At 32.4% G+C, this 25882-nt stretch overlaps 1 protein-coding gene across 1 annotated transcript in view; it reads left to right on the top strand.

Annotated features, from left to right (window-relative positions):
• LOC149794820 (verrucotoxin subunit beta-like) overlaps positions 1-19012 on the top strand; it is a 48348-nt gene extending 29336 nt beyond the window's left edge. The window contains exons 4-5 of the mRNA XM_089964479.1: positions 9472-9567; positions 18058-19012. Of these exons, the coding sequence (XP_089820605.1) occupies positions 9472-9567; positions 18058-18230 (269 nt within the window). The 3' untranslated portion in view covers positions 18231-19012. The remainder of the gene's footprint in view (positions 1-9471; positions 9568-18057) is intronic.
• Positions 19013-25882: the final 6870 nt, after the last annotated feature.

Below are 25882 nucleotides of genomic sequence, written 5' to 3'. Positions count from 1 at the left end.
ACAGAATTGGAAATTATGCGTCATTTCGCTATTTGCAGTTGTAGTAGAGTGGTTACATTTTAAATAAAATTGTACATCATGTCACCAAGGACTCATAAAATGGAGCAGTTAATAGAATACAATAAATGCAAATAAGTACGTAGTTGCAACAGTATGCCCTCAGTTATACTCTGGACAATTGACTAATTGAGGAACAAAACGAACATCTTCCGTTGGCAGGTCATCACACTAAATCAGTTAAAAATATACTTTGTCACATGCAAGTTCATATGACGTCCATACATATTTTGCTTGCCCGTCTGATGTATTAGTAATGATCGTTACGATTATGGCAGCACACTTTACATACGATAAGTAACATCATACGTAAAGAATGCACCTTTGTGTCTATATGAGATATATGTAACTCTTTTCACTGAATACTATATTTAACAGCTTTATTAAACATTATTCTTTTAAACTAAATTAGGCATATAATGAATATATATAGTTTATTACAGTTACCTTTCGTATGACCTGTTTCATTACCGAAGTGCTTTATCAAACAATTTAAATATTGAAATAAAATCTACTGCATGACAAATCCATAATATTTACTGATAAACAACAACTAATACTGGTATATAGCATCTGTCTTGTTTATACTTACACCATGCATGAATAAAAACTGGATAGACAATGTCTCAGTTTTATGTCTTTTCATTTTACCGCCATGAAATACTGTGAATATCCTACTGGCAAACCATTGGCCACAAGATGACCAGTCACGATGAATAAAACTAAGCTTTGCCCCTGAACAAGAGCGTGACTAATACTGAAAAGGCTGGCAATTATTTTCTAAAATCTATATCACGTTCTTAGTTCTTACGATAGAAACAATGGTTCTTTTAGAGCCGTCATTGCAAGGAGGAATCACCTGAATCACTTTGAAATGATGGCCGCATTACCATATTTAAGAAACTGTCAACAAGGTGATAAAATAGAAAAGAACTTTAGTCACTTCAATTTGACTTTGCTTTCTCATCGCTTGATAAAACAAACAACAGGTTGGTGTATTTAGTTTACCCCAACTTTTAATATTGTACTGAACTGAAGTATCCAACAAAGTTTTTTAAAGGATACCTGGGAACTGCTTTTTTTCAAATATATTTTCACCTTTTATAAAACATGATACAAAGGACTTTCAACAGAAAGTGAGCTAGCGAAACATATGAAGATTTACTAGAGTAGGAACGAGGCTGTTCTCCAAATGTAATCAAATCAGAATGATACGGCAATTCATTTAAACTTAAACCCATATGACTACAGAACCTGAGAACAAGTGCCTTGCCATCTGCGTAGTTGGTTAATCGATCTAATAATCTAAATTCTGGTGAATTTCGTTGCAAAATGAAAATATGAGACTCTGATTTGGAACTGTATTATCAGTAGTTGTAACTGCAACAGTACATAATCGATAGTATTCGTTGTTGCAGCAATAGCGATGGTAGTAGTAGCAGAATTGATTGTTGAGGTGGAAGAAGGTTTAGTAGTAATACTATAGAAATAAGAGTAATAATGGTTAAAACTATTTTTGCGCGCGTATACACGATTTCACACACCAGTGAGAATAGCATCGTAACATCCACGTGCTGTAGTTATAGATATTCACACAAATACACATGTACAATATCATACATGATTCGGTGTCTCTTTTGACATATTTCTTTTTTTCATGACTTTTTAAATAGAAATGTAGACAGTTATGGATGTGAACAGCTGAAATCAGTTATATCTTAGATGAAATTACAGACTTTTTAATATAAACTGTCCAATATATTTTAGTAATCAATAAATTCATTGTGAGATGTAGAAGTGTTTCGACAGATTCTGGCAGCTGCTGTAAAGCAAATTTAATGTCAATTATACATCTTCTATGCTAGTGTTAATATGTTCATATATGCAAATTTAATTACATAGTTATAATACGTCCTCTGTCAAGATGTACAGATAATTTTTAGTCAATTATACATCTTCTATGTTGTGCAAATATGTACAGACAACTTGCAGAGGAACATAAATTATTATGCAAAGAAAAAATGTAACATCAAAACCAAAGCTGTGGAAATCATGCTCAGCTTTGTGGAACGAATATATGCACTAGACATGAAGTTATTGTTTGGTTGATTGGGATTTTTCAACGTACTGCAAGGCTAAATAGCGCCACAAAACATGTTATGTGATAAAAAAATTGTCAATAAAAGAGATTCAGGATCAACAAGCGGTTTTTAAAAAGAAACACAATGAGATCGCAAGGACAATTTATAAGGGATTCCAATCAAAATATTATGTAAATGGCATGTATAAAGAGTAATTAGACGATAAAATATATTTAGTGTGATTACAAAAGGTGATCCACAAGCTATATTTCAGATATACATGTTAACTTCTGCTACGACTGCATGGTCTTAAACTAAATAACAGATAGAATCGAAACCAACCACTTTAGTCAATTGAAAATAAAATTCTTCTCTAACTTGCAAAGAGAACTTTTAAAGGAACTTACAGCAGAGTGAATTATATCGTACAAAATCCTAAAAGTTCTATCACATGTCCAAATTGTGCAGTGTTACAAATGAATTATAATATTGAATATGCTGAGGTACAAATAGTCTTGAATAGGTTGATGTACCAACAATCTTGACGCATCACAATGATATAGTACAGAATGTATTTGAATGAACTCACATAAATTCCAAAATTGGCAAAATGGAGTTTGTTATTGACAGCATCATTCTATGATGCCGGCCACTGACGAAATAAGGATTTTATGATGCAGGGTTTAAAATCAGTGTATGGTATTTTAAAATCATATGGTTACTTTTGCAGCGCCTTCTGCACTTTCATTTCATTTACTACCGAAATGACTGGGAAACAAACCGTAAGTGTTACTGTGAGAGGTACACAGCTCGGTATCGTTAACTAAATGTTGGTTAATAACGGGTTTTCCAACTTTTTATTGTGTAGTAACTGAAGTATAGACAGTGAATCAGCAAACATGACTGAATTTGAAATATCTTTGGTTTCCATTTATTTCAGGACACGATCTAAACTTTGCAGTAAGTTCGATATAATATATTCAAAAAATGAATTGATTTGTTCTGGATTTGTTTCCTTTACACAGCGTAAAACGTAATTCGAAATGTTTTAGAAGCCAAGGAAGTGCTACAGAAACAAACGAATTTTGGATGTTTGAAAGGTAAATGTTTCCCTGGTCAAGGCAAGAATATATTTTAATGCCGAACGTAGGAGTGGCATTTGGTTTATTTTCATCTAACGTTCTGTAGTTGGGTTGAAAACACACCAAAGCAGGGTCTAAAAGGTTTGGAGTTTAATTTTAGGGCATATTGTAAAATTAATATTTCTCTGAGATGTGATAGGTATAGCTCATTCGCTTCCGCCAAAAGACTTTTAACTAAGGATGTTTCAAACGCTGCCAGAACGAGTAATATTGTCTGATGGTGAATTGGGTCAAGCATCTTTAAATATGAATCTCTAGCAGAACCATAAACAACGCAACCATAGTCCAATTAAGGTCATATTTATGTTTAATATAACTTTTCGATCAGCACCCCAGTCACTCTGAGTAAATCAAGGGATTTCAAGCATTCCGTTTTCAAATGTTTAATCTGTGGACCAACATTATTTTAGGATCATTATCTTGTCTTCGTAGGTAAGAAAATGCTTAGATACTGTTTTTGATTCTGAGAACTTAAAACCATTTGCAGTTGCCAAATGTTGAATCTTGTCTATCGTTTTTGTTGTTTTAATTCCATTTTTGAAAGAAAGTTCAATATAAAATGGGTGTACGGCCGTTTAGACCACGATTATATAGGTCATTCATTATTCCGTACTACCCTGTTGTATCATAGGCCTTTCCATATCCAAGAAAACAGCTACTATATGTCCCTTTTCATTAAAGCATCGCGAATGCATGTTTCAAGTCTAACCAGCTGATCGCTGGTACTACGGCCATATAATAAGCCACATTAGAAAAGAGATATTAAATTGTTAAATTACAGGTACCAAACGAACCTTGCATTGATTTTCGTTCCCTTGTTTTGCAGTCACAGCTCGTCAAAGCAATGGGATGGTAGTTGTTAAGATCTGTTCTGTCCGTACCTGGTTTGGGAACATGTAATACTTTGTCCTCTTTCCAAGTTACTGTGTAACAAATGGTCAATACAACATTAAAAATTTCCTACAAGAGCATTTAGTCTAGTTGGTTGTATCATGGGCCCTGTTTAAAGCATCCACACTCACTTTCAAATAGTGAAACTGGTTGATTATAACTCCCTGAATAACATAATGAGACTTTTAAATATATCGTCTCTTTTTGACAATTTAGCCCTAACAAATATGCTGAATGATTAGACGATTAATAAATTTTAGAAAAAAAATATGTCATGTATGGAACAGGAGTTTCGTTATTCAGTTCTAGATGACGGAAACAGTTATTATTTCCCTTAGCATTTCTTTTGCAGATCGTGTCCTATACTTTCTTTCTTGAGATGCGAGATTTCAATGTAGAAACATTTTTCTATGATGTTCTCGTATATTCTTTAAATTGGCGACAATTTTTTTAGGCTCATCGATAGCAGAGTTAATCTGTGTAAGGGAAATTGGGAAGTGGTTGCTGATGTGAAAGATATCAGCAACCTTTGAATTGCAATTGAAAAGCGGAGAAGGAGAATACATTGTAATATATATGCACGTAAATGTAACTATCTCTGATTTAAATACGTTGGAGACTCTGTGTTAAATAAACACAAATCATGTTTGGAAACAAAGTCTACTTTTTAATATTTTATCCATAGTTGTAAATTGTACAGAATTATTCATGGTTGTAAATTGTACAGAATATCTTGAGTTAGGTTTTGGCTACGTTACCTGGGTCTGTTGAGGGCGTAATATTACATCGGATCTATAAATAAATGCTGACGCATGTGTTCACAATTACTTATCATCATTTTAATAATAAGACTTAATGCTGTCTTTGGGTTACGTTTTCACTGGCTGGTAGGTTGTGGAAGGTTATAAAATACTTCAGTAACTACTCATTAGTTGGGATAGGTCACATTACAATTTTGAGGCAAGATGAGTAGTAAGAGCCTTCACGTGAGGTATATCGTGAAATTAAGTCACCATTGAAAGTGTATGTAAGGAGGAAACTGAACAATCAGATTCATTCCGATTTTTGGAGTCATCCTCATTTCTTGTGTTCCTGTTGTAAGTCTCCAGACGTGCATCAATGTTGTACTTAGATACTATTCTAGAAGAAAAACATTTGCTTGGAATGTTCAATAGAAATAGAACGTGCTCCTTATTTGGACAGTAATATTAATCTGGAACTGTTGTGAGTTATTCAAATGAGTTCTGGACGACGCTATCTTGACAATGTAATGATTCTCGGTGGACCAGTACATTTAAAGTTTTGAAATTATACGGAACTTTTCATTGGATTTTCATAAAACTTTATCAGGAATTATTTTGGATTTCTCTTCATAATACTTTAAGTTCATCTGATATTTTCATTTATAACTTCGATAATTAAATTGTTTTCAAAACTTGCTGATTTTGCTTCATTCTGTAACTTAGTTAATGGGCATAGAGTCGTAATACCTATTGTTCATAACAATGGGAGCCCCTCCTGAAGCCCTGTCAACATTTTGAGAGTAGGTTTTACTTGCAAGGGTGATGATGTCCGTATCTTTTTAAAAGTTTCCTAAAGATAACGCACTGCAGAACAGTATTCATTTAAAAGCAGAAGAATGTCAATGAAGTTGCCTTTCAGTTCTCGACGATTCCACTATACAATGGTGTTTCTCGTAATGAGTTAAACGTTGAGATAGTACAGTAATTAGGTAGGACCTATCGGAACGGGGTACTTCTGTGTGCTTATTTATCAGGAGAAAGTACTGTGGTAATTCGTTTGTAGGACAGGAACAACTCTGAGGACAGTTACCTCTGCATCGATGTTATCAACATCGTGAAATATGTTATGTGGTCATCAGACCCCTTGTACTGCCTGCCATGGTTCAGAGTGTTTTAAGGTTTGGTGATTTTGATGTTTGTGCATTAGTGAATGTTGTCTGGTCTGAGAACGTGTTTCTCAGAGGTCTTTAATGAGTGATAATTGAATATGTTTCTGCTTCCGGTAGATTTATTTTGGTCTCTGCATCCTTTGTTGTCTTCGGATTGGTCTTTACTATAATAGAGAAGGTTGCGTCAGGTAGGAAGGTTCGAGATTATACAATATTTCTGATCTCTTTAAATGATATATATGGGGTGTATTCACCGTTTGAACCTCCTGCTGTTGTTTGTGGTTGGTAGTTAGCGTTAGCGTAATGATATTTTGCACATGTTATAAAGTGTGCTGTGGCGTGACTTCTTCTCGGCGTGAAAAGTTGCTGCATCGGCCACACAGAGAGAGTTTGGAGCATCTGTCTTCGTGGATGACCATAATTCTGCATTTGAAACCGAGAAGTGAATTTTGGGATGCATATCTTGACCTTGGCCTGCAAGGATCCAACTTTTACTACCTTTGGTAGCATTTATGTGTTGAAGCTAATCCGAGATGGAAATGGAGAAGAAAAGAGGAAACACGAGGGCAACGTTGGTATAAAGAGAGATAAAAAAGAAGAAAGGAGTTACAAAAGAAGGTTAAGAAGACTTGATATCGCTCTGTATGACAAGTCGATTTACTTCGTCGGGCCAATACCGACTACTCGTCTAGTAAAGGGTAGTGGTCAGAGTAGTGTATTGCTACGGGGAGCAACTCAGGGGCATCCCCTTTAGTCAGCCAATAGGATACTTTCATCCTTCAGATGGCACCCCACGGTCAATAGGCTGCGTGTACTTCGTCACCTTTTACGACATGAGTAAGGACGCATCAGGCCTATTCTACAATCCCGATCCGAAACACACACACACATACAAGCAAACACATACACACACAAGAAATCAAGGTATATAGGATAAATTATAAATAATTACAAATACATACCAAACAGAACTGAAATATATTTCCAGGGATAGCACTTTTCGTTCTGATAATTCATCACAAATCTTGTGCTCAATGAATCAATTTATATCTAGAGTACTCCGCTTCCGAAGACTTGTTTACTGCTTCTCCGACAAATATGATAGAGAAATGAAAAGCAAGTGATATTTACGATGTGAAAAGAATTCTGCAAAATCTGGAGTTTGATTCATCTCATTTAAGTGTTTGCAGTTCGTTCAAACAAAGATTTGTTTTTCAGTGCTATAATTGAAGTTTGCTGTGGTAGAAGATCGGTAAAACAATTCGTCTAATTGTGCCTTATTATAATTCTTCACTTTGAATATTTTAATGTTTTCATTTGTTCATTTTTCATCCCATCTATCCATCGCCACCTCATTTTCCTTTCCTCACCATGATTCAAACACCGTTCAATCCATCTCTGTGAAAGTTGGCAATCATGTTGGTACAGAAAAGTCAATAGTTCTTTAAAATTGTCCCCTTCAATAGTTTAAGGTTTTCAACAATTATTAAATTCATAAATACAACTCCGTCACATTTTTATTTCTATTGAATATATCAATATCATTCTAGGTAAACTTACCAGAATAATGATATAAAAGTTTTTTCCTAATACCAAATTTTAATTTTGAGTATTTTTGAAAATTTTACCCATTCGTTCTTCCATCCATCCATCCTTCTGACACTTTTATTATTGGTGTATAACTCTAGTAATGTTCAATGAATCTCAATGAAATTTGTTATTATTACCCTAACAGTCTTCTCGTGTGTCTTTCTTATTTTGAACTGTCTACTTTCAACACTTCCGTATAAGGAGGTGACGTCTACGTACCAGTTCTGTCACACGATACAATTCCGTCGTTCAGTTCTGTAAATAAACATTGGCAGAATACGTTATGTTTTTATAGTGCGAACGCAGTCTTCTGTGGTTAAAAAAAATTAGATCACACACTGCCATTTTATTGTGGGAGTCGTTTATTCTAGGACACATCTCGGCATAGAACAGTTTAGTTCCCCCTAGAATCCACATTAGTTTCAGAATATTAGTATCAAATTGAAACTGAACCTTAATATTTACATTTTTCCTTTCTTTTTTCTTTTTTTTTTTTGATCTCTTTCAAGCCTATCACAGGTTTAGAAATTTAGTGTTACTTATGGCACTGGCCACATTTGTAACATATTATTCAGAATTTCATTTTTAATCTCAGCTAAGGTCTGTTTTAGGTGCTTAGTATTAATATTCGTTTCAGTCTAGGCCATTATGATCGAAAGTTCTAAACTTTTGTATTCTCCGTTTAACTCCGAAACAGTTTCATGATTTTAACATTACTTTAACTCACGGCCATTTTTGAGGTAATATAAGTTGGTTCCCTTGATTGATAATGTATAGGTAACGCCTTATATATATATATAGATATATATATATATATATATATATATATATATATATATATATATATATATATATATATATATATATATATATATATATATATATATATATATATATATATATATATATATATACAGATATATATATAGATATATATATATTTCGAAGCATCTCTGTGTCACTAGGCAGCGTTCTGTCTTTGAGGCAACCATTCCTCTGTTTTCTTTGTTAAATTGTGAGTGTTGGACGGCGATAGAGAGTGATTGTCTGTCTGAATGTTTGCATTTTCTTTATTTACCCCTTACTTTGCATTATACCTTACGCACCTGTTGGTCAGTAGATGTAAGGTGTTTGACAGTAGATATGCGCACTTGTCTGTATACTTTACGTTAGCCAGTAATCGTGAGTTCTGGTCGGTAAGTAAGGGTGCTTGTCAGTAAGACTGTGAATGGTAATTAGATATGAGGTGATGATCTCTATGTGTATGTGATGGTAATTAATTTTGTTGGGCAAGAGTTGTTGATGTTGGGCAGTAAGCATGGGTACTGGTTAGGAATACAGTGTGTTGTCCAGCAGGTATGGGTGTCGAATAATGCAGACTGATACTGGTCAGTAATGTCAATGTTAAATTCCCCTTCACCCCATAATGTTAAACTTACGGATGTTTCAACGCTGCATTTTTTCCTTTGTAAACATACATTTATTTTCTTTTGTTCTATAGTATAATGGTACGGAAGTTTCTAGCATTGGATTTTCCATAGTCCCTATATTTTATGATACTTTCTATTGTTCACATATAGTCACATTTGTCTCTATAGTATCAGCCATCACAAGTAGTATTTAAGAAAATACTTGAAGGAAACATTGTAAATGCTTCATCTCTTTAAATAAAATTTTCGTTTTATACAATAATATACTGGCGGTTTCAAATTAAAAAGTGCAAATACTGTAAAGTTCCAGAATAGAGGAAACGTACTTATATCATGGTTATCTACTGTTCTCATTTTTGTTCATACAGATGGTAGGCAGTATATGTGTGGCAGGTGCGACATAAAATTTGACACACGGAGTGAGTTATCGGAACATGAGAAGACTCACGACAATAGTAATAGAGGTATTCTCAAACTTTATTCAAGAGAAATTCATTTAAATCTTATGCTATATGACTGCACATGTTTCGTTCGGTCAGATGATACACCTTATTTCATTTTTTAAAATGCAACATCCTACTTCACACGAAACAAAACATAATATCATCCATGATAATTTTAGGGGCTGTATTCATTATGTAACATAAATAAAACTGTATATATTGATGTGCAACAAATCATGCCATTTTTGATGTTTCGTATAAGTAGGACAAAGTGTCTTCACCGCAACTACCGTTAACCTGGTTTGCTGACCCTCATACTCAAGTAATTTAAAACTTAATGCAATTCATGCAAAATGTAGATCTATATAAATTAGTACTACCATACACTGAATGCGAGATTAATTAAAATAAAATCCATAGTTTCAAATACCTAAGTACCTAAAATTAGCAAGCCTTATCGCTTTCTCCCTTAGGATCGTGTATTGCGAACAATGGATACCGCCAATTTCTCTTCCATTCAGATAATCCTGCAGTTATGGTATGTCAGGGACAAACTCGAGCTTGGCAGATGCGCTTTAACAACTATTAAGTAAATGGTACAAATAAATAAAGTGAATATTAAGTATCCAACAGTCATTCTTGACTTGATACTAGATAAAGATAATTTTAATTATTACTGGGCATTTGACATTTTTGGTCGTTCATTTAAACGATATAGACAAAACTAATCTTTAATTCATATTGAAAGTTTTGTCTTTTCCATCTGGGACTTTCAAACAGTAGTTTCGAACGTTGAATTTACGTTGCAGTGACATAAACGTAGAATAGGTATTCAAGCTGCATTATGACGACAGCTAAAATATAAATGAACAATATGTCTTATCAAATATTGCAACGAGTCTACGCTCTTAAAATCATTAACAGAAGAAAGTTGTTGTTGTTGTTGTAGGGGTTAACGCCATTTTTCAGCACAAGGTTCGCTATACATGGCGTCCAGTATAACTGGTATAGGAAGAACACTGGGAAATCCCAGGATGAACCATCGACCCACGAGAAGCTACTGGCAAGCCTTCTCACGTACCAACGTTAGCCCGAGCCTGAGACTCGAACCCACGCAGACATCAGTGAGATAGCAGTGATCCGGAACGGTGAGCGCTTGAGACCACTCGGCCACTCGATGTCCCAAACAGAAGAAAGTAAAAAGCAACAATTTTGTAAAATTCAACAAATAATTTATTTCTCTAGAATACAAAGTAAAACTGAAAAAAGAATTTACGGCAATGCAAATTAAATCCCGAATTAATCATCGATTTATAAAGAAAAAGCCCACTAATTTTTAGTGTAATAGTGTAAATCCAAATTAAATCCAATGCTAAAGGTATTGATATGATTGTGGCAGCCTGTATCGCGTTGCTGTACCAACCGTTTTTGTTCAGACACGGTAATACAATTCCAGGTTTGAATTCACTATATATCCCAATGAATGTCTCTGTCCAAGAATATATTGTTTTGAGCACTATCTATTTCCAGTGGGATAATAATCGTGAATTCAATAATTTGAAGAAATAAATTTAGAACGAATGAGCTACTGGACACAACAATAATACAATTTGATTCTGCTAGGTCTTAAATAACGAATAAATATAATTTTCAGTATCGAGAGTTTTCCACTTGACTTCAGGTCACAAATAACATTTCTAAACAAACAAAATTCCTAATGAAAAAACCTTCAAAAAGTTATTGTTGTTAACAATAAACAACGATAGTTTTCATTAGAAAGTCTGTTACTAAAACTATATTATATAACTCGGACTACGTCAGATACACCAGGACAATTGTAGGTAAATTCCAATAACCTAGATGCAGACCCAAATAAACACAGTTACGTTCATTAATAGTGATCCTGATATTAAACCCATACACATAAAGCATATTTTAGCTATGCATCAGTTGTTTACATAAACAAATGTAATAAATAATTCAGGACAAGTAGAAATAAACTTGATTGTGTATACGGTTAAGTCCAACATATAATGTTACATTACAATATCATGTAATGAAATAACAAAATTTAAAAACCTAACTAAAAAAGAATGCAAATTAAATTTACATGACAATATGAACTGTTTTTGTTGTTACCAATAAAAATAGATTTTTTACGCCATACTCAATGAAATTTAATCATAATTCACCGGCCATTTATAAACATCGAAGAACATTTCATTTTTTATGAAGTAGTTTCCGGGACAAATATCTAAACTTGAAAATATTAAAACATTCCGCTAAGATATACCCATCGTTGCCTTGCTCTAGGATGCAAAGAATGTACTCTGTAGCACTTCAAAAATCACACAATTTAAAATCAATTAAAGTGCAGTTTCTTATACAAATATCCAAGATTGTGGGAACAACTTAAAGGTAAAACAACAAAGACAATACTCTGATTTAAAAGTTTAGTTAACTCTTCTTCTTCTTGGCATCCATCCGTCTACGGGAGACGATAGTGTAGCTCCAGAGTAAGCTATTGTTTATCCTTCTTTCTAGCTCTCTAGGTATTGTAATGCAACATTAGTTAACTAAACATGCATATAATGCACAAGCAACCAAGATTATATTTTCATATTAGTGCCTTTCTTTAATACACAGATGACCTATGACAAACAGACATAGCTGACATGGAATGATACCAATCATTTAACAATTGACACAAATAGACGTTTACAGAGATATATATGTTTTTCAACAAACGCTAAACAGATAGAGAATAAAAAGGCATGCCACACACAAGATACTTTTAGAAGAAAATAGATAATGAGCGGTAATCTGAAGAAAGTATAATTCGATGAATGCGAGGAAGGCTACAACCAAAAGGTCAAATAGTTAGTGGAGAACAAAAACAATAAATACTTTTCCACTTTCTAAAACAAAAAGCATCTGTTACAAAATGATTTGATAGAAGTCTTAAGATAAGAATATTTCACTCAAAAGCAGAAAAATTAATGCTATTGATATTCAAAAAAGGTCTAAATATGGATCTATTTCTTTTGCTCTATAAAAATTGATATATAGATATATACAGAGAGACCATTTAATACAATAGTACAATGTTTAAGGTCTCGAACTGTAAATTATTCCACAAGGACTCTAACCCTAATATCAGTGGGTAAGTATTTCGAATCATACAAGTAATGTTAGGTGGAAAATAATTATCCTTGACAGCTGTTAAATTTGGTTTATTTAATAGATCACAAATAAACAAGACATAAATAAATTTGATAAATAATAAATAAAGCGGATAATTGTCACGAGACAGCAGAAAAACTTATCAAGCCTATTAGAGTGACATATAGATAATTAGATAGTTTCGTAGATATGCTCATTGAACTTGATCATTATTTTGGAATATTATATGCATTAAAATCAATCGAATGCCAGGTAAGCAGAAGGCAAGGCACATTATTGTAAGAGGTATATGAATAGTTGTATTCAGACTTATGGGCTCAAAATCACAAATATTATGGAGAAAAATTGATAACACAATTAACATACTTCAATGCTTAATTTAAAAGCTGCACTATGAACTAAAAACTCTGTTTATTATACATCAAGACTATAAAAGAATTATATGACAAATAAGTGCAGAAACTGAATATGTAGAACGTAGGGCAAGAAAGGGTCGTAATACGATATTCACGGTTGAAGAAAAAAAGAGAAACAATATAATTCCACCAATATATAACATATTTGTGAAACAAAAATAAAGAAGATTAAGAGTACCAGACTATTAAGATGACCCTACAACCACCAATAACAATGCAAGAGATGATGACACCATTACCAGAATATACAAGGCTCATGCACACTCAGAGTGTAATTTAAATTATCAACATCCTAAATAAGTATCACTAATTATTCATAATTTATCTTCATGCGATTCTTATCTGATAATCACGGCCTTCGTTAAACAGAATCCCGATAAACAAATTATGATATATATATGCAACAAACAAAATACATTTCGTTTAGTAAGGAGTTTATAGTATTTGTAAAAGCGGCTGGAAGCTTAACGAAAGTTTAGTTAAAAGAACAATCAGATTAGTTCAGTTAGTTATTCAAAAACCAGTCACTAATACACCTTTCAACAAATCTATATGATGATAGATTTAAAGATATAATCAAACATTTTGAAGATTTCGGATGCGTAATCATGGAATCACTTTAAATTGGCAAACAAACATCCCATCCATTAAAATAATGGAAGAAGTACTTTATGTCTTTAAGTGATAATGAACATTTTATTGTAATTTTGAAGTAGATGTGGAAGTGCCAGCACATTTGCATGACTGTTTGAAGACTAATTTCCACTGTATCTGATTTATGTCATTTACAAAAGAAATTGATGGAAGATAAAAGGATACAAAAACTTACTTGAATTATCGATCATGTTACACATAAAAAGATAAGTTATTTGCCATGTTGATTTGAAGCTGCGTGTAAAATACGATATATATATATATATATATATATATATATATATATATATATATATATATATATATATATATATATATATATATATATATATATATATATATATATATATATATATATATATATATATATATATATATATATATATATGATAATATTACTTGATCAAAAAACAATGGCTAAAATCGTATATTGAATTACATGCATCTTTATGACAAAATGTAATACGTGATTCTGGAAAAGATTTATTTGAACTCTGTGTTTGGAAAACCAGTGGAAAATTAAAACAAATAAACAAATACAAACATATGTGGCCATGAATATATATTTTTTAAACTTTAGAAGAGTATTTCATTTGCAAGAAGAACCATAAACAAAGATATGGCTCTAGTTAGTTTAAAGAAGAAAACAATGATCAAATCAATTTATGGGATATTTAGTGGATTAGATTAAAGTAAGTCGTTGATGTTTAATTTCTCCTACATCACTATAAAAACAAGTACGGTGACAAAATGAAATATTTAATTACATATACTTATTATATTACGAAATTCATAAATCAGACACATCCTGGTATTTGTTCCCTATCTGGTCTATCAAACCTGGTTTTATCATCGTTTAGCACGCTTCTAATTTTACCACTTGCACAGTTTATTGTAATACTAATTAAACTCATGTTTGAATATATTTTAGTTTTATTGTTTCTCTGTGTCTTCCAATTTCCGTTTCAACTGTACCGATTATTTCACCTTGTTCTAGAATTGGTATTACTCTTTCCCTGCTCACTAACTCTGCCTTTTCCTGTGTACCAGTGCGTTCATTTTTAAAGTTAGCAAATCCTGGTCCTTTTAGTGCTTTAATGTTGTCATTTATGTCACCGATCCAACATTCCTGTGTCGTTTTCATACATCTGATCATATTTTCACTCAAGTTTTTTTGATGATGCATACCTTCAGTTAAGTATATTGTGATGCTATGGTTTCAATAACCCACAAACAATTATTTATTTCAGTAGATGCCCGTGTATATCAATAAGCTTTTGAATCCTAGATAGTTCTTATAATTACTAATCTTTATTAAAATGTTTGAGTCTTTAAAACACTAAATATTTTCTTCATTGTCATCACAGCAGGCATTCTTTTTTTACCACATTAAAGTAAACTTTCAAGGTATACCGACTTATTTTTATAGCGTTTGCAAAAAATGCAAGTACATGTACACCCAAGCCACTACATGTAGATATATACTTGTCTTCTTGCGACTCCCCCAATTCCTAAATCACTTATATCTCCTGATATAGTTATGATACAAATCTCTACCCGGTCTAAAACTTGTATGTTGTTTATACTTCTGATAGCTCTATAATGCTATCGATCTTTTTAGCCAGAATATTCTTAATTTTGTTTATTTTCCCAGTCTGACTTTAATGTGGTAAAAAAAGAATGCCTGCTGTGATGACAATGAAGAAAATATTGATATTTAGTTCATACTGACTTATTTCAGCGATAATCATTTTATCTTGACCTTGTTTTAACGTTTCTACTTTAGCCTTTTTTATTTTTGTGAACAGTGTATCTCTACGACGATTTCTTTTCTGTTAAGCTACCTATTCTGGTCGTAGAAATTTCTTCAGTTTTACTTTCGAAAACGTGTTATCTTTTATCTCTACCTTCTATTTATAGTGCATCAAGATTAACAGTTAGCGTAAGCAGGACTTAAAGATTAGCGATGCTTTATTCGGCAAAAGATTTTAAATAGTCTTTTTCTAGAGCCGTGTTTCTTTTTATATCGATTTGAGCAGGCTTTAACAAATCGTTGAAAAGTTAAAATGATACAATTTATGTTGCATAATTCAACTGAAATGTATAGTGTAAACCAAATGGAGTATTAAACATGTTCACAATGCAATACAATTTAAGTCAACAGAGTTCACCGAAAATAACTATTGCAAACCTTGCTATAGGTTATATCTTGAAAAAAGATTGAAGACAAAATAATAATTATTTATTTTAAAAGTTAACGACAAAACAGTAGCAAACACATAAGTATGTAACTTAAAGTTATCTCACCGATAAAAAAGACAAGATATCTCATTGGCAAAAATTATTGTCTTAAACGCGATGAAATGTAGATCAAATCTGATATAACATTATAACTGTTTCGCGTTAATCAACTGATATTTACCAGAACGGCTAAAGTTTACAAAGCTGATATAACAGATATAGATATTATGTATGCTATTCCTTGTACGTATTTTGATTTTTCTGATCCTGAGCAACCAAATAAACTGTTTCGTTTGTCAAATACAGTATTGTTGACGGCTAGTCAAAAAAGGTAAAATAATGTTATTGCAGAAAGAAGTAGAAGAATATAATAGAAATGTTGAAGCTGTTAATGCTGTTAAGTGTATACTATTTTAATTTGTACATTTGTGTCCTCTTTTCTTTATTTTTTATCCTTTTTAAATGTTTAATTATCTGGCATAATAGTTTTAGCGGCCGTTGTTAAGCGAACGGTTCAAGAAATCAATGCATTGATTATATAACATCTTTATACTCTTCATTATCGCTATTATCATTGTTTTGTTCAGAATCTAGAAGCTTGCTAGTTTCACTATCATCTTTTGTTCTCTTCTTTTTAAATACTTGTATTTAATGATGTTAAGCTAGCTCTCATTGATGATGGGGTAATCTTAACCTAACTGACAGGCACACAGTAAAAGCTCTTATTCCAAATGTTGTCATGTAAGCTTCTTTGAACTCTGTCGGTAATTTGTTTGCATTTCTGTTGGAAGAAATTTACACATGATATATGCCACTCCGAGTGTTATATCTGATAATGACTGATATTTTACTATATCTGGCATGTACAAACCATTCGTATGTTTTCTTAATTTGTTTGCAATCAACTGTTCTATCTTCTTCTTGGGTAAAATGTTTCTAGATATTTCCGTTATATTCCATTTGGTATATTGATTTTGAATTCCTGTTTGTATTCATCTTCTCCTTGATTTTCTATTAATGGATTCATTTATGTAACTCCTTTTAATATCTGCTATAAAAACAGCATCGGAGAATATTTTGATACTCCTCATAAGGATAAGAATATTTTGATGACCTTTACAATGAATATGGCTTCAGGAATCAAGCTATAGATGCACTAATATTAATACGCTAATAATTTATCTGATTAGGGGGTTTCAAACTTCAAAACAAATACCTTCAAATATAATTGACGAATACGAATAATAAATTAACCGTCGTTTAGGTACAGAAGAATATTAATATACATTGATTAAACTTTATTTAAAAATTGAGAAAAAACAGTGATTAGCAAAAATATAAAAGAATTCAATTTTTCGCATTTCCAGAATAGGTTAAACAAACAAAATGTTATCTCCCATCTCACTCTTCACAAATCGGTGGAAATTAATTGAGTTTTTAGGATGGCCAAATGACACAAATGCTGTTTTATATATGTTCCAATAAAAATACAGTATGAAATGTGTTTTCTATCCTGCATGGAAGAATGTTGTAATTCTTTTCTTTATTTTAAAAAGAAATGTTATTTCGAATAAATCTTTTTTGTAACCTTAGCCTCATGTTTGTTATCTATTAAGTTTTGCATCGTGAGAGTATGGTGTTGGTTTCCAAAAAAGAGTGCCCATTTTACTGAGCTAGAAAATGATATACTAGTACTAATATATATATATATATATATATATATATATATATATATATATATATATATATATATATATATATATATATATATATATATATATATATATATATATATATATACTCACAAACTTTCGAGATATTTCATGAAACTGGTGCCAAACAATTCCCAATAACGTATTATTGCAATATGTATGTTTTATCTTTTTTATAATGACATATACTTTAACTTCTTTAACAATCTTCTATAGAAAATGTCTCCTTAAAGCCGTATTTGGTGAGTTTAAAAGTCAAGTGCAGAATAGTTGCACAAGTTCTGTCTCTTGTTCTCATTTTTCAGATGGCTCTAACGCTGGATCGAATAATGGGATTGTTGTCGGTGTTGTTACAGCAGCAGCTTCTGGGGCAGTAGCTGGTGCATTCCTAGGTCCTGTCGGTGCAGCTGTCGGTGCAGTTGTCGGTGGAGTTATTGGAGCAGCTATGGGGTTGCTTAGATCTATTTTTAAGAAGTAGAACGGCTTAAAAAAAATAGGACAGCATGGTTAAGACTGTTTTTCTGTAGCATGGAAAGAAAGACCGATACTTGCAATCTTCTTTAACTTGCCATTATTTTATTTCTTAATTTCCACTTTTATTAAAATATTAATAACAATAACAATTACCAAGGTAAGTAAACGAAAGTGAAACACTTTATACCGAATTATAGACAGTTGATTAAATTGTAACAGTAAATTATATATGTACTTTCATGCGTGTAGTAACTAGGTCTACTAGGCAAAACATACACGTACGAATGGTAACTTTTACAATTCGTAGCCAGGCAGTAGAAAAAAGACAGGAAAGTCTTCTTCCCTGAGCTTAATATTAGAATCGATTCAATCACATCTCTCCTCATAAAGTTATGGGGTTGATATCAAGGTAAATGCGCGTCTTGGGAAATTTTGCTTTTTGAAGACTTAAAATTACAGTGAGCATAAGACTCTTTAGAAAAATCTGAATATTTCTTTTATTATAATCTCGGTTAAAATGAGATAAACATTAATCAAGGATTTTAAGATTATCCTTCACACTGAGTCAATCTAGGTTGTTTCCAACATTTATTTACTAGTTCACTTACCATGCTGAAATATCATTTCTAACCTATTTGTCATTCTGCCTCCTATAGGACGGTGGTGACGGTTGAATACAGACTCGTACAGTTATTAATAATATGTAGACTTTTTTAGTAGATAACTGCTTTTTGATTTTTTGCAATAAACCATGCTATTTATAAAATAAACAAATCTAGCTTTAAATATTGGTTTATGACATGCACCTTACAAGCCTACCTAAAAACATAATACCGAATGTATATTTTTCATTTGTTTCGAAAAATAACCTTACCGATGACGTTATAACATCGAGATCAATGATGTAATATTTTGATATTTCCTCTTATCATTTAATATAGGTACAATGCAAAAGATGTATTCCCTACATACACACATGCATACATACACTGATATATAAATGAGTCACGTGGTCTCACGTGGATAATATAATTGAAAAAGAACAAACCAAACCCAAAGCATCAAAAGTACTTTCACGTGTAAATAGATATGCACCCTACCTTACTTCTTTTTTGTGTTCTCCTCTCGTGCACACTGATATGTGTGTGCTTATATATATATATATATATATATATATATATATATATATATATATATATATATATATATATATATATATATATATATATATATATATATATATATATATATATATATATATATATATATATATATATATATATATATATATATGTATGTATAGAGCCAGGCAATTTTGAATTCTTTTGTTCATACCTCTATGAACTTTAAAACAATATATTATTATATTATGATAATATAGCCTTGCTCACATGCACTACGCTTTCCGACATTTGCATGGTTTTATGTGTAAGATATTTGCAAGCTACATTGACGTAATGTTGGTTAACTTCAACAACGAAGGAAATGTGATTATAGCATATTTCTTGTGTGTAAGAAATAATGCTGCGAATGAAAAACCAAATCCCCAAACCACCTAAACTAAAATCGACTCTATAAGGCTCAGGTAATCCATTGAGAGGGGCGGGCACTGACTTTCCAAATGTTCTTCCATGTCAAATTCTGACCTGTACATTTTAACAATGTTATATCTAGTAAGGTCAAGTTCCGTCGAATATTCGCGCAGGACTGAATGGCTGATTCTGGATCTCGATTTGACAAGCTTTTGCTTTGAGGGCTGTATGCGTACTTCCATATTATGCAAAAACTGTGGCCCAAACGAAAATTTACAAGAAGTTAACATCTTCTTCAGCTGTAATTCCTAAATAAATAAATAACTTTTCTTGCAGATTTGTATAGTTTTGACTTTGCTATACTCATCGATGTAAATAGTAGAAGCTGTCATTTACTGTCGTCAACAATTTATAGAGACAAAATCAGCTGAAGGATTTAAAGAGATGGTAAACGTGTCTTTCGAGAGAATTTAGTATGGATTGACCGTAATATAGCAGAGAAGTAAACTATAAACAGGATGAATCTCTCTCTCTCGCTCTCTCTCTCTCTCTCTCTCTCTCTCTCTATCTATCTATCTCTCTCTCTCTCATATACAGGAATACATATAAACCCAACGAAACATTTCCATTTATACAGTCGGTGAAAAATATATTGGTCGAAAATTGTATCCAGCGGCCTCATTTGGCATTGGTCGAGGAAACTCATTCTTGACATTTTTTTCCTAGCAACATAAATAACATCTGCTTTGTCTGGGGGGAGTTGGTTGGTTTAAGAACCAGTTTTCTTTGATGGTAATCTCAAACAGCACCCATTCCTGCTTTAACGTAAGAGAGATACATTCAGTTTTTATCAACCCTAACTGCTTTTCGAATCAGTTTCTTCGTTCATGAGATCCATAAACAATGATGATTCTCTCTCCCACTGAAAATATTATCTTGTTAAGGTGACTTATCAATCATTTCCAGCAAATTGCAAACTGGACTGCAAAAGTTATGCATAAAAGATATGTTATTTTCAAATAATGACCTTTGTACAATAACTAAGTCAAGTAGGCACTGTTCCCAAATTTCGACATCGGTTAATAAGGGTAAAAGTAATTAATCAAATAACAATTATTGTTGCAGTTTAATCATAGGCGTATATGTCCACCATGAATGTCACATTGGATATTGTTACTACATAGTCCAATGGAGGCTGCTCATTTCATGAATTAATGACAAAAGGTTACTGGGTGCGATATTGTCAGGAAGCTGTCTGTCGTACTCATGAAAATTACATATCTTGTTTGCTGTTTGCATTTATTCATGTTGAAATTCGGTTAAAATGATTTTTAGCACACTGTTTAACATATATACTCTATTTTATCTACACCATTTTCTAGATTGGTTCCTATTCTTCCGCATAATTAGTACCGCGTCGTACCGCGAGTCTTGGATCGGTTATGCATTTCATGTGTCGTGGGGCAAGTGACTTTTCTCCAGTTGCCTCGGCACCATACAACCTTATATAGCTGTATATAAAACACCTGAAAGAAGCAAGCAAACACCCATGCCTTTGCTACCTTACATTATAAAGGAATTTTGATGGTTTAGTTGAGACAGACAGACAGACAGAGAGAGACAGAGACAGAGAAGGGGGGGGGTCAATGGCCTCTTCGCAAGTTTTACACGATACGAACTAATATCATTTTCGGTGACTCCTTATTATCCAGATTCTCTCGCATACAGGTTTCAAGTATTTAGCATTTCCCCCATTCATCCATTACACACTAAATTGTTTCTCCTCCTCAGCATAACGTAGTGGAATTGTAAGCAAAACAGTTCCTTTTTTCTCATTTACTTAGCATCCAACTAAGAGTCGTAGTGGGTTAGGGATGGTTAAGTGATGCATCGATTTTATGCTTTAATGGATGATAGGTAAAAGCTTTTACAAATGATCATTAATCGATAGATCATCGTATATGTTGAAAATGGAACAAGGAACACCTTATTTGCGAGGATTCAAACCTAGATGTATATTTCCAAGACAAAGGTAGTTCAGTCGACTCAAACTGAGCAAGCTGATTCAGACTATGTTATCGTCGTCTTTTCAAATAGATTATACAGTTCTGCTAAATCTAACATTTTTGCCATTAATGATCCATGCAGATACCTTGCTAACAACTTTCAGGCATTTAAAAACAGAGAGAAAAAGAGAATTTATTATTGTCGTCTTCTTAATAGTCATGACAAAATGTATTAATAATGGATTATCGGTTCCATTGTCTTTCTCATTATAAAGGGTCACGTATTCAAAAACGAGTGAATGGGAGTATGTCTGTTTTATTGGGTCTGGCTAGCAAAGCTGCGAAAGAGATCTTAGAAATAATTATTTCATTGGTGAATATGTGACTCTTCAAGCCTTAAACCGTATATATAAGGTTCTGTATATCCTCAGTTAAGTCATAGAAGACATTAGGAACTGAGTACTTATTATTTATGTGATGAATCTAAATTCTCATTTGATAGATACGTTCACCTTTTATTTAAGACAAAAGTATACTTTAGAATATTACCTATTTTCGCCTGTGCCAATATGAGAAAAATACACTAACCATATAGTAATAATTGTAGATTGCTATCTAACCAGGTTCATATTTGATTTCAATTCTGATGTTTCTTGAAAATAAGGACCTAAAGCGAAAAAATAGTGTTAATTCTAGTGTACTATTTTGACTTTTGCTGCTACCCTAGAATTGAAGGTCAACTAAAAATACGTTTAAAATGCGTTTAAGTTAGTACAAACATTAACGAGGTTTGTTGTCTCAAGTGCATGTATGTGTACACTCTCAGGTTATTGTTTGTTAATTTAAGCTTAATCGCACTAGTTTTTTTCAGTCAGGGACCTATGTCTAAAAGACTGAGACTAACATTCTAGACCATTATCCATGAACGACAAAAAATAGTATTGTGGTAAATGTACCCAGTTTGTTACAATTGGATAATGACATTTTCAGAACAGATTATTATTAATATCATTATTATTATAATTATTATTATTATTATTATTATTATTATTATTATTATTATTATTATTATTATTATCATCATATGATTCAATCATTGGGTTTATAATTTTGCGAGATGGCAAATCGGCGAATTGTCATTCTTAGACCCAAAATATTAATATGTAATCTGCGTTTGATTTCACATGTGCGTTCTTGTGCGCGCGTGTAAGTGAAGAGTGAGGTGGAGGCAGACATAAAGAGAGTACAAATATTTGCATCCTTTTATCCGATCAATAGGATCGTTGATCAAAATGTTATTTCAAATCTGCGCTTGTTTTTGTGTACATGTGTGTGCGCGAGTATATGTTTGTATTAAGAGTGAAAGAGGTAGAGAGAAAATCATATGAGAGTGAAGTAAAGATTAAGTTTTGTACTCAAATGCGTGTGTATGTGAGTGTGTGTTCATACATCAAAATTGTGAGGACTTCTCGTGTGACTTGTGTACAGACGCACTTTGAAATAAGTGTAGCAAATAAGTGTACATTTACTCATTTATGCAGTAATTATTACAAATATTAGAACAATAAGAAATTCATGATGATATTAGATGTCATGAGGTGTTCCTCTTTACGCAGGTTATTCATTAAAACCTTTAAATGTTGATGTGTAAACAAGTCACATGATAGGATCTCCCAACGTTAATAGATACTTATGTCATCCACGACCTTTTGACGCTGTTGCGTCTACAACGTATGTTTAAGACACTTTCGAAGTGAGAATGAAGAATCAGTGCTACTGAGATACATTTTTTTTTTAAAGTTAGGCTTGATTTTATTGTAAACACGTTATTAGAGCAAGATGGTTTCTGTTTTTAAACTATTAAGTCTTCGGATAATGATTGAAGAAAACTTGAATTATAAAACAAGTAATTTCCATTCCAAGTATCTGCCAAATCAGCAACTCGAGGACATGTTCTACGTCTACTAATTAATTTAAAAAATAAGCGGGAAATAAGTTTTTAACATCCTCAATTTTATTAATAAAGCCTTTAGAACCTTTATTAACCTATTCAAGGTCGACTGAAATTACTGAGATGTAAATTGCAACGTATTCTTATATCACGTGTTTAGGCTCGAATAAACAATAGCACAATAAAGAGTGAAAACAACAAGCTTTGAAAAATACAATAATAGTTTCTTTCCTTGGAAAATTCCGAAAAAATGAGAGAGAAAAATATGAACTTACAGTTTTAAGAATCAAATTAAAAAATATTCCAAGAATAATCCACGAATAAAATTTGTGCAGTACTAATAACAAAGTGTTATACTGATTTCAAGTTCGATACCCGACGAAGAATCCAGAATGGAAGACGAGAACGTATGTTGCAATCTGTAGTGTTGAAGTCTACAGTTCCTTGTAGAAACAAGAATTATCACTCCGGTTTCGGATATATGAATAAATTTTTATATAAAAAAAACTGTCCTTGTTCAACAATTTCACATGAGTACTCGTATTTTCCAGAAAAATAACGGAATTAATCTTTCTGAATCCACGTAATTTGAAATAACTCCAAAAATCACAACACACAACTTCCAGTGTAAGAGAAAGCCCAGCTTCTACTGAGAATAATTCTCCAAAACATAGGTTATATCGTCTTCTAAACATAAACAGGGGGTCACGTGATCATGTTCTCGAAGCTCGTATAAATTAGGTACTTTTTAAAGATCACGTCCACCCAGTGTGGCCCTGATGAAAACCAATCATTTTACTCTAAGAAATAAAAAAAAATTGTTGACATTTTAAACACATAGTCCCATAATGACCTCGACAATAACCAATAATTTAAAATAAAAAGAACTTGTTTACGTGGTTGTTACAAATTTTGAATCAAGGTCAGGTTTAGATCAACACCTGGTGTTTATAAAACGAACAGTCAAGGTCAAATTATTTTCTGAAAAAAGTGTCATCTCTAGTGAATAAATTTACATTGCAATAGCATGTAATGAAAAATAATAATAAAAATAAAACTGACAATTAAATTGAAATATTAAATCAGATATAATTAAATCAAATATACACAACACTTCCCCCATAAAGAAAAAGAAAGATCTATACATAAAAGTTTCTTTTTACCACGGACTAAATATATATGAGGTTTAAAAAACTCATAAATTACACACAATGTGCATGAAATAAAACACTGGTATACATAGGAAAGTGTGTCTGTTATTAAATTATCTCTTCCATTGATGTGTCTGATGTCGAGATTATATTCCTGTAACAACAAACTCTACCTTAGTAGTCTTTGCTTGTTATTTTTCATCTTGCCGATGAAAGAAAGGGGGTTATAGTCACTAAATACAATAATTGAATAAGGAGCTGAACTTAGGTAAACTCAAAATGTTGAAATGCCAATATCAAAGCCAAACATTCCTTCTGAATTGTTGAATTTTTTTTGTGCTTATTTAACTTCTCAAAAAAATAGCACACTGGATGATCAATACCATTTTCATCTATGTGAATCAAACTTGCACCAACCAAGACATCACTTGCATCAACAGACAGTTTAAACGATTGGTTGAAATTTGGAGCTGTAAGAACTGGCGCGCTTTTAAATATGGCTTTCACCTTGTCAAAGGCCTCCTGCCATTTTTCAGTCCAAGGGAACTTGTTTTTCTTCGTCAATAAATTTGTAAGGCGTTCAGCAATTATAGAAAAATTGGAACAAAATTTTCCATAGTATCCATCCATACCTAAAAATCGCATCAGTTGCTTTTTATTAACAGGCACGAGAAGTTCAGAAATAGCCTTGACCTTATCATCTTTAGGTTTAACTTGTCCATGTCTCACGATGTGTCCTAGAAAAGTTAAACTAACACGGCATAACTCACTTTTAGATAAATTAATTGTCAAACATGCATATGTGAGCCTGTCAAAGAATTTCCGAATTGTTGGGAAATGTCCTTTACAGGTGTCGTTGTAGATGATGACATCATCGATGTAAGCATCACTACTGTCTAGATCAGAGGTAATCATATTCATGAGACGTTGACATGTACTTCGCGACCCTTTCATCGCAAACGGCATTAATTTATATTGGTGAAATCCATCTGAAGTCACGAATGCCGAAATTTCCT

This window comes from Sinohyriopsis cumingii, chromosome 7 (assembly GCF_028554795.1).
Source record: "Sinohyriopsis cumingii isolate HCF-2022 chromosome 7, ASM2855479v2, whole genome shotgun sequence".
Classification (NCBI taxonomy): domain Eukaryota; kingdom Metazoa; phylum Mollusca; class Bivalvia; order Unionida; family Unionidae; genus Sinohyriopsis; species Sinohyriopsis cumingii.
The sequence above is the reverse complement of the archived record's forward strand: the minus strand, read 5'-3'. Positions and strand labels throughout refer to the sequence as shown.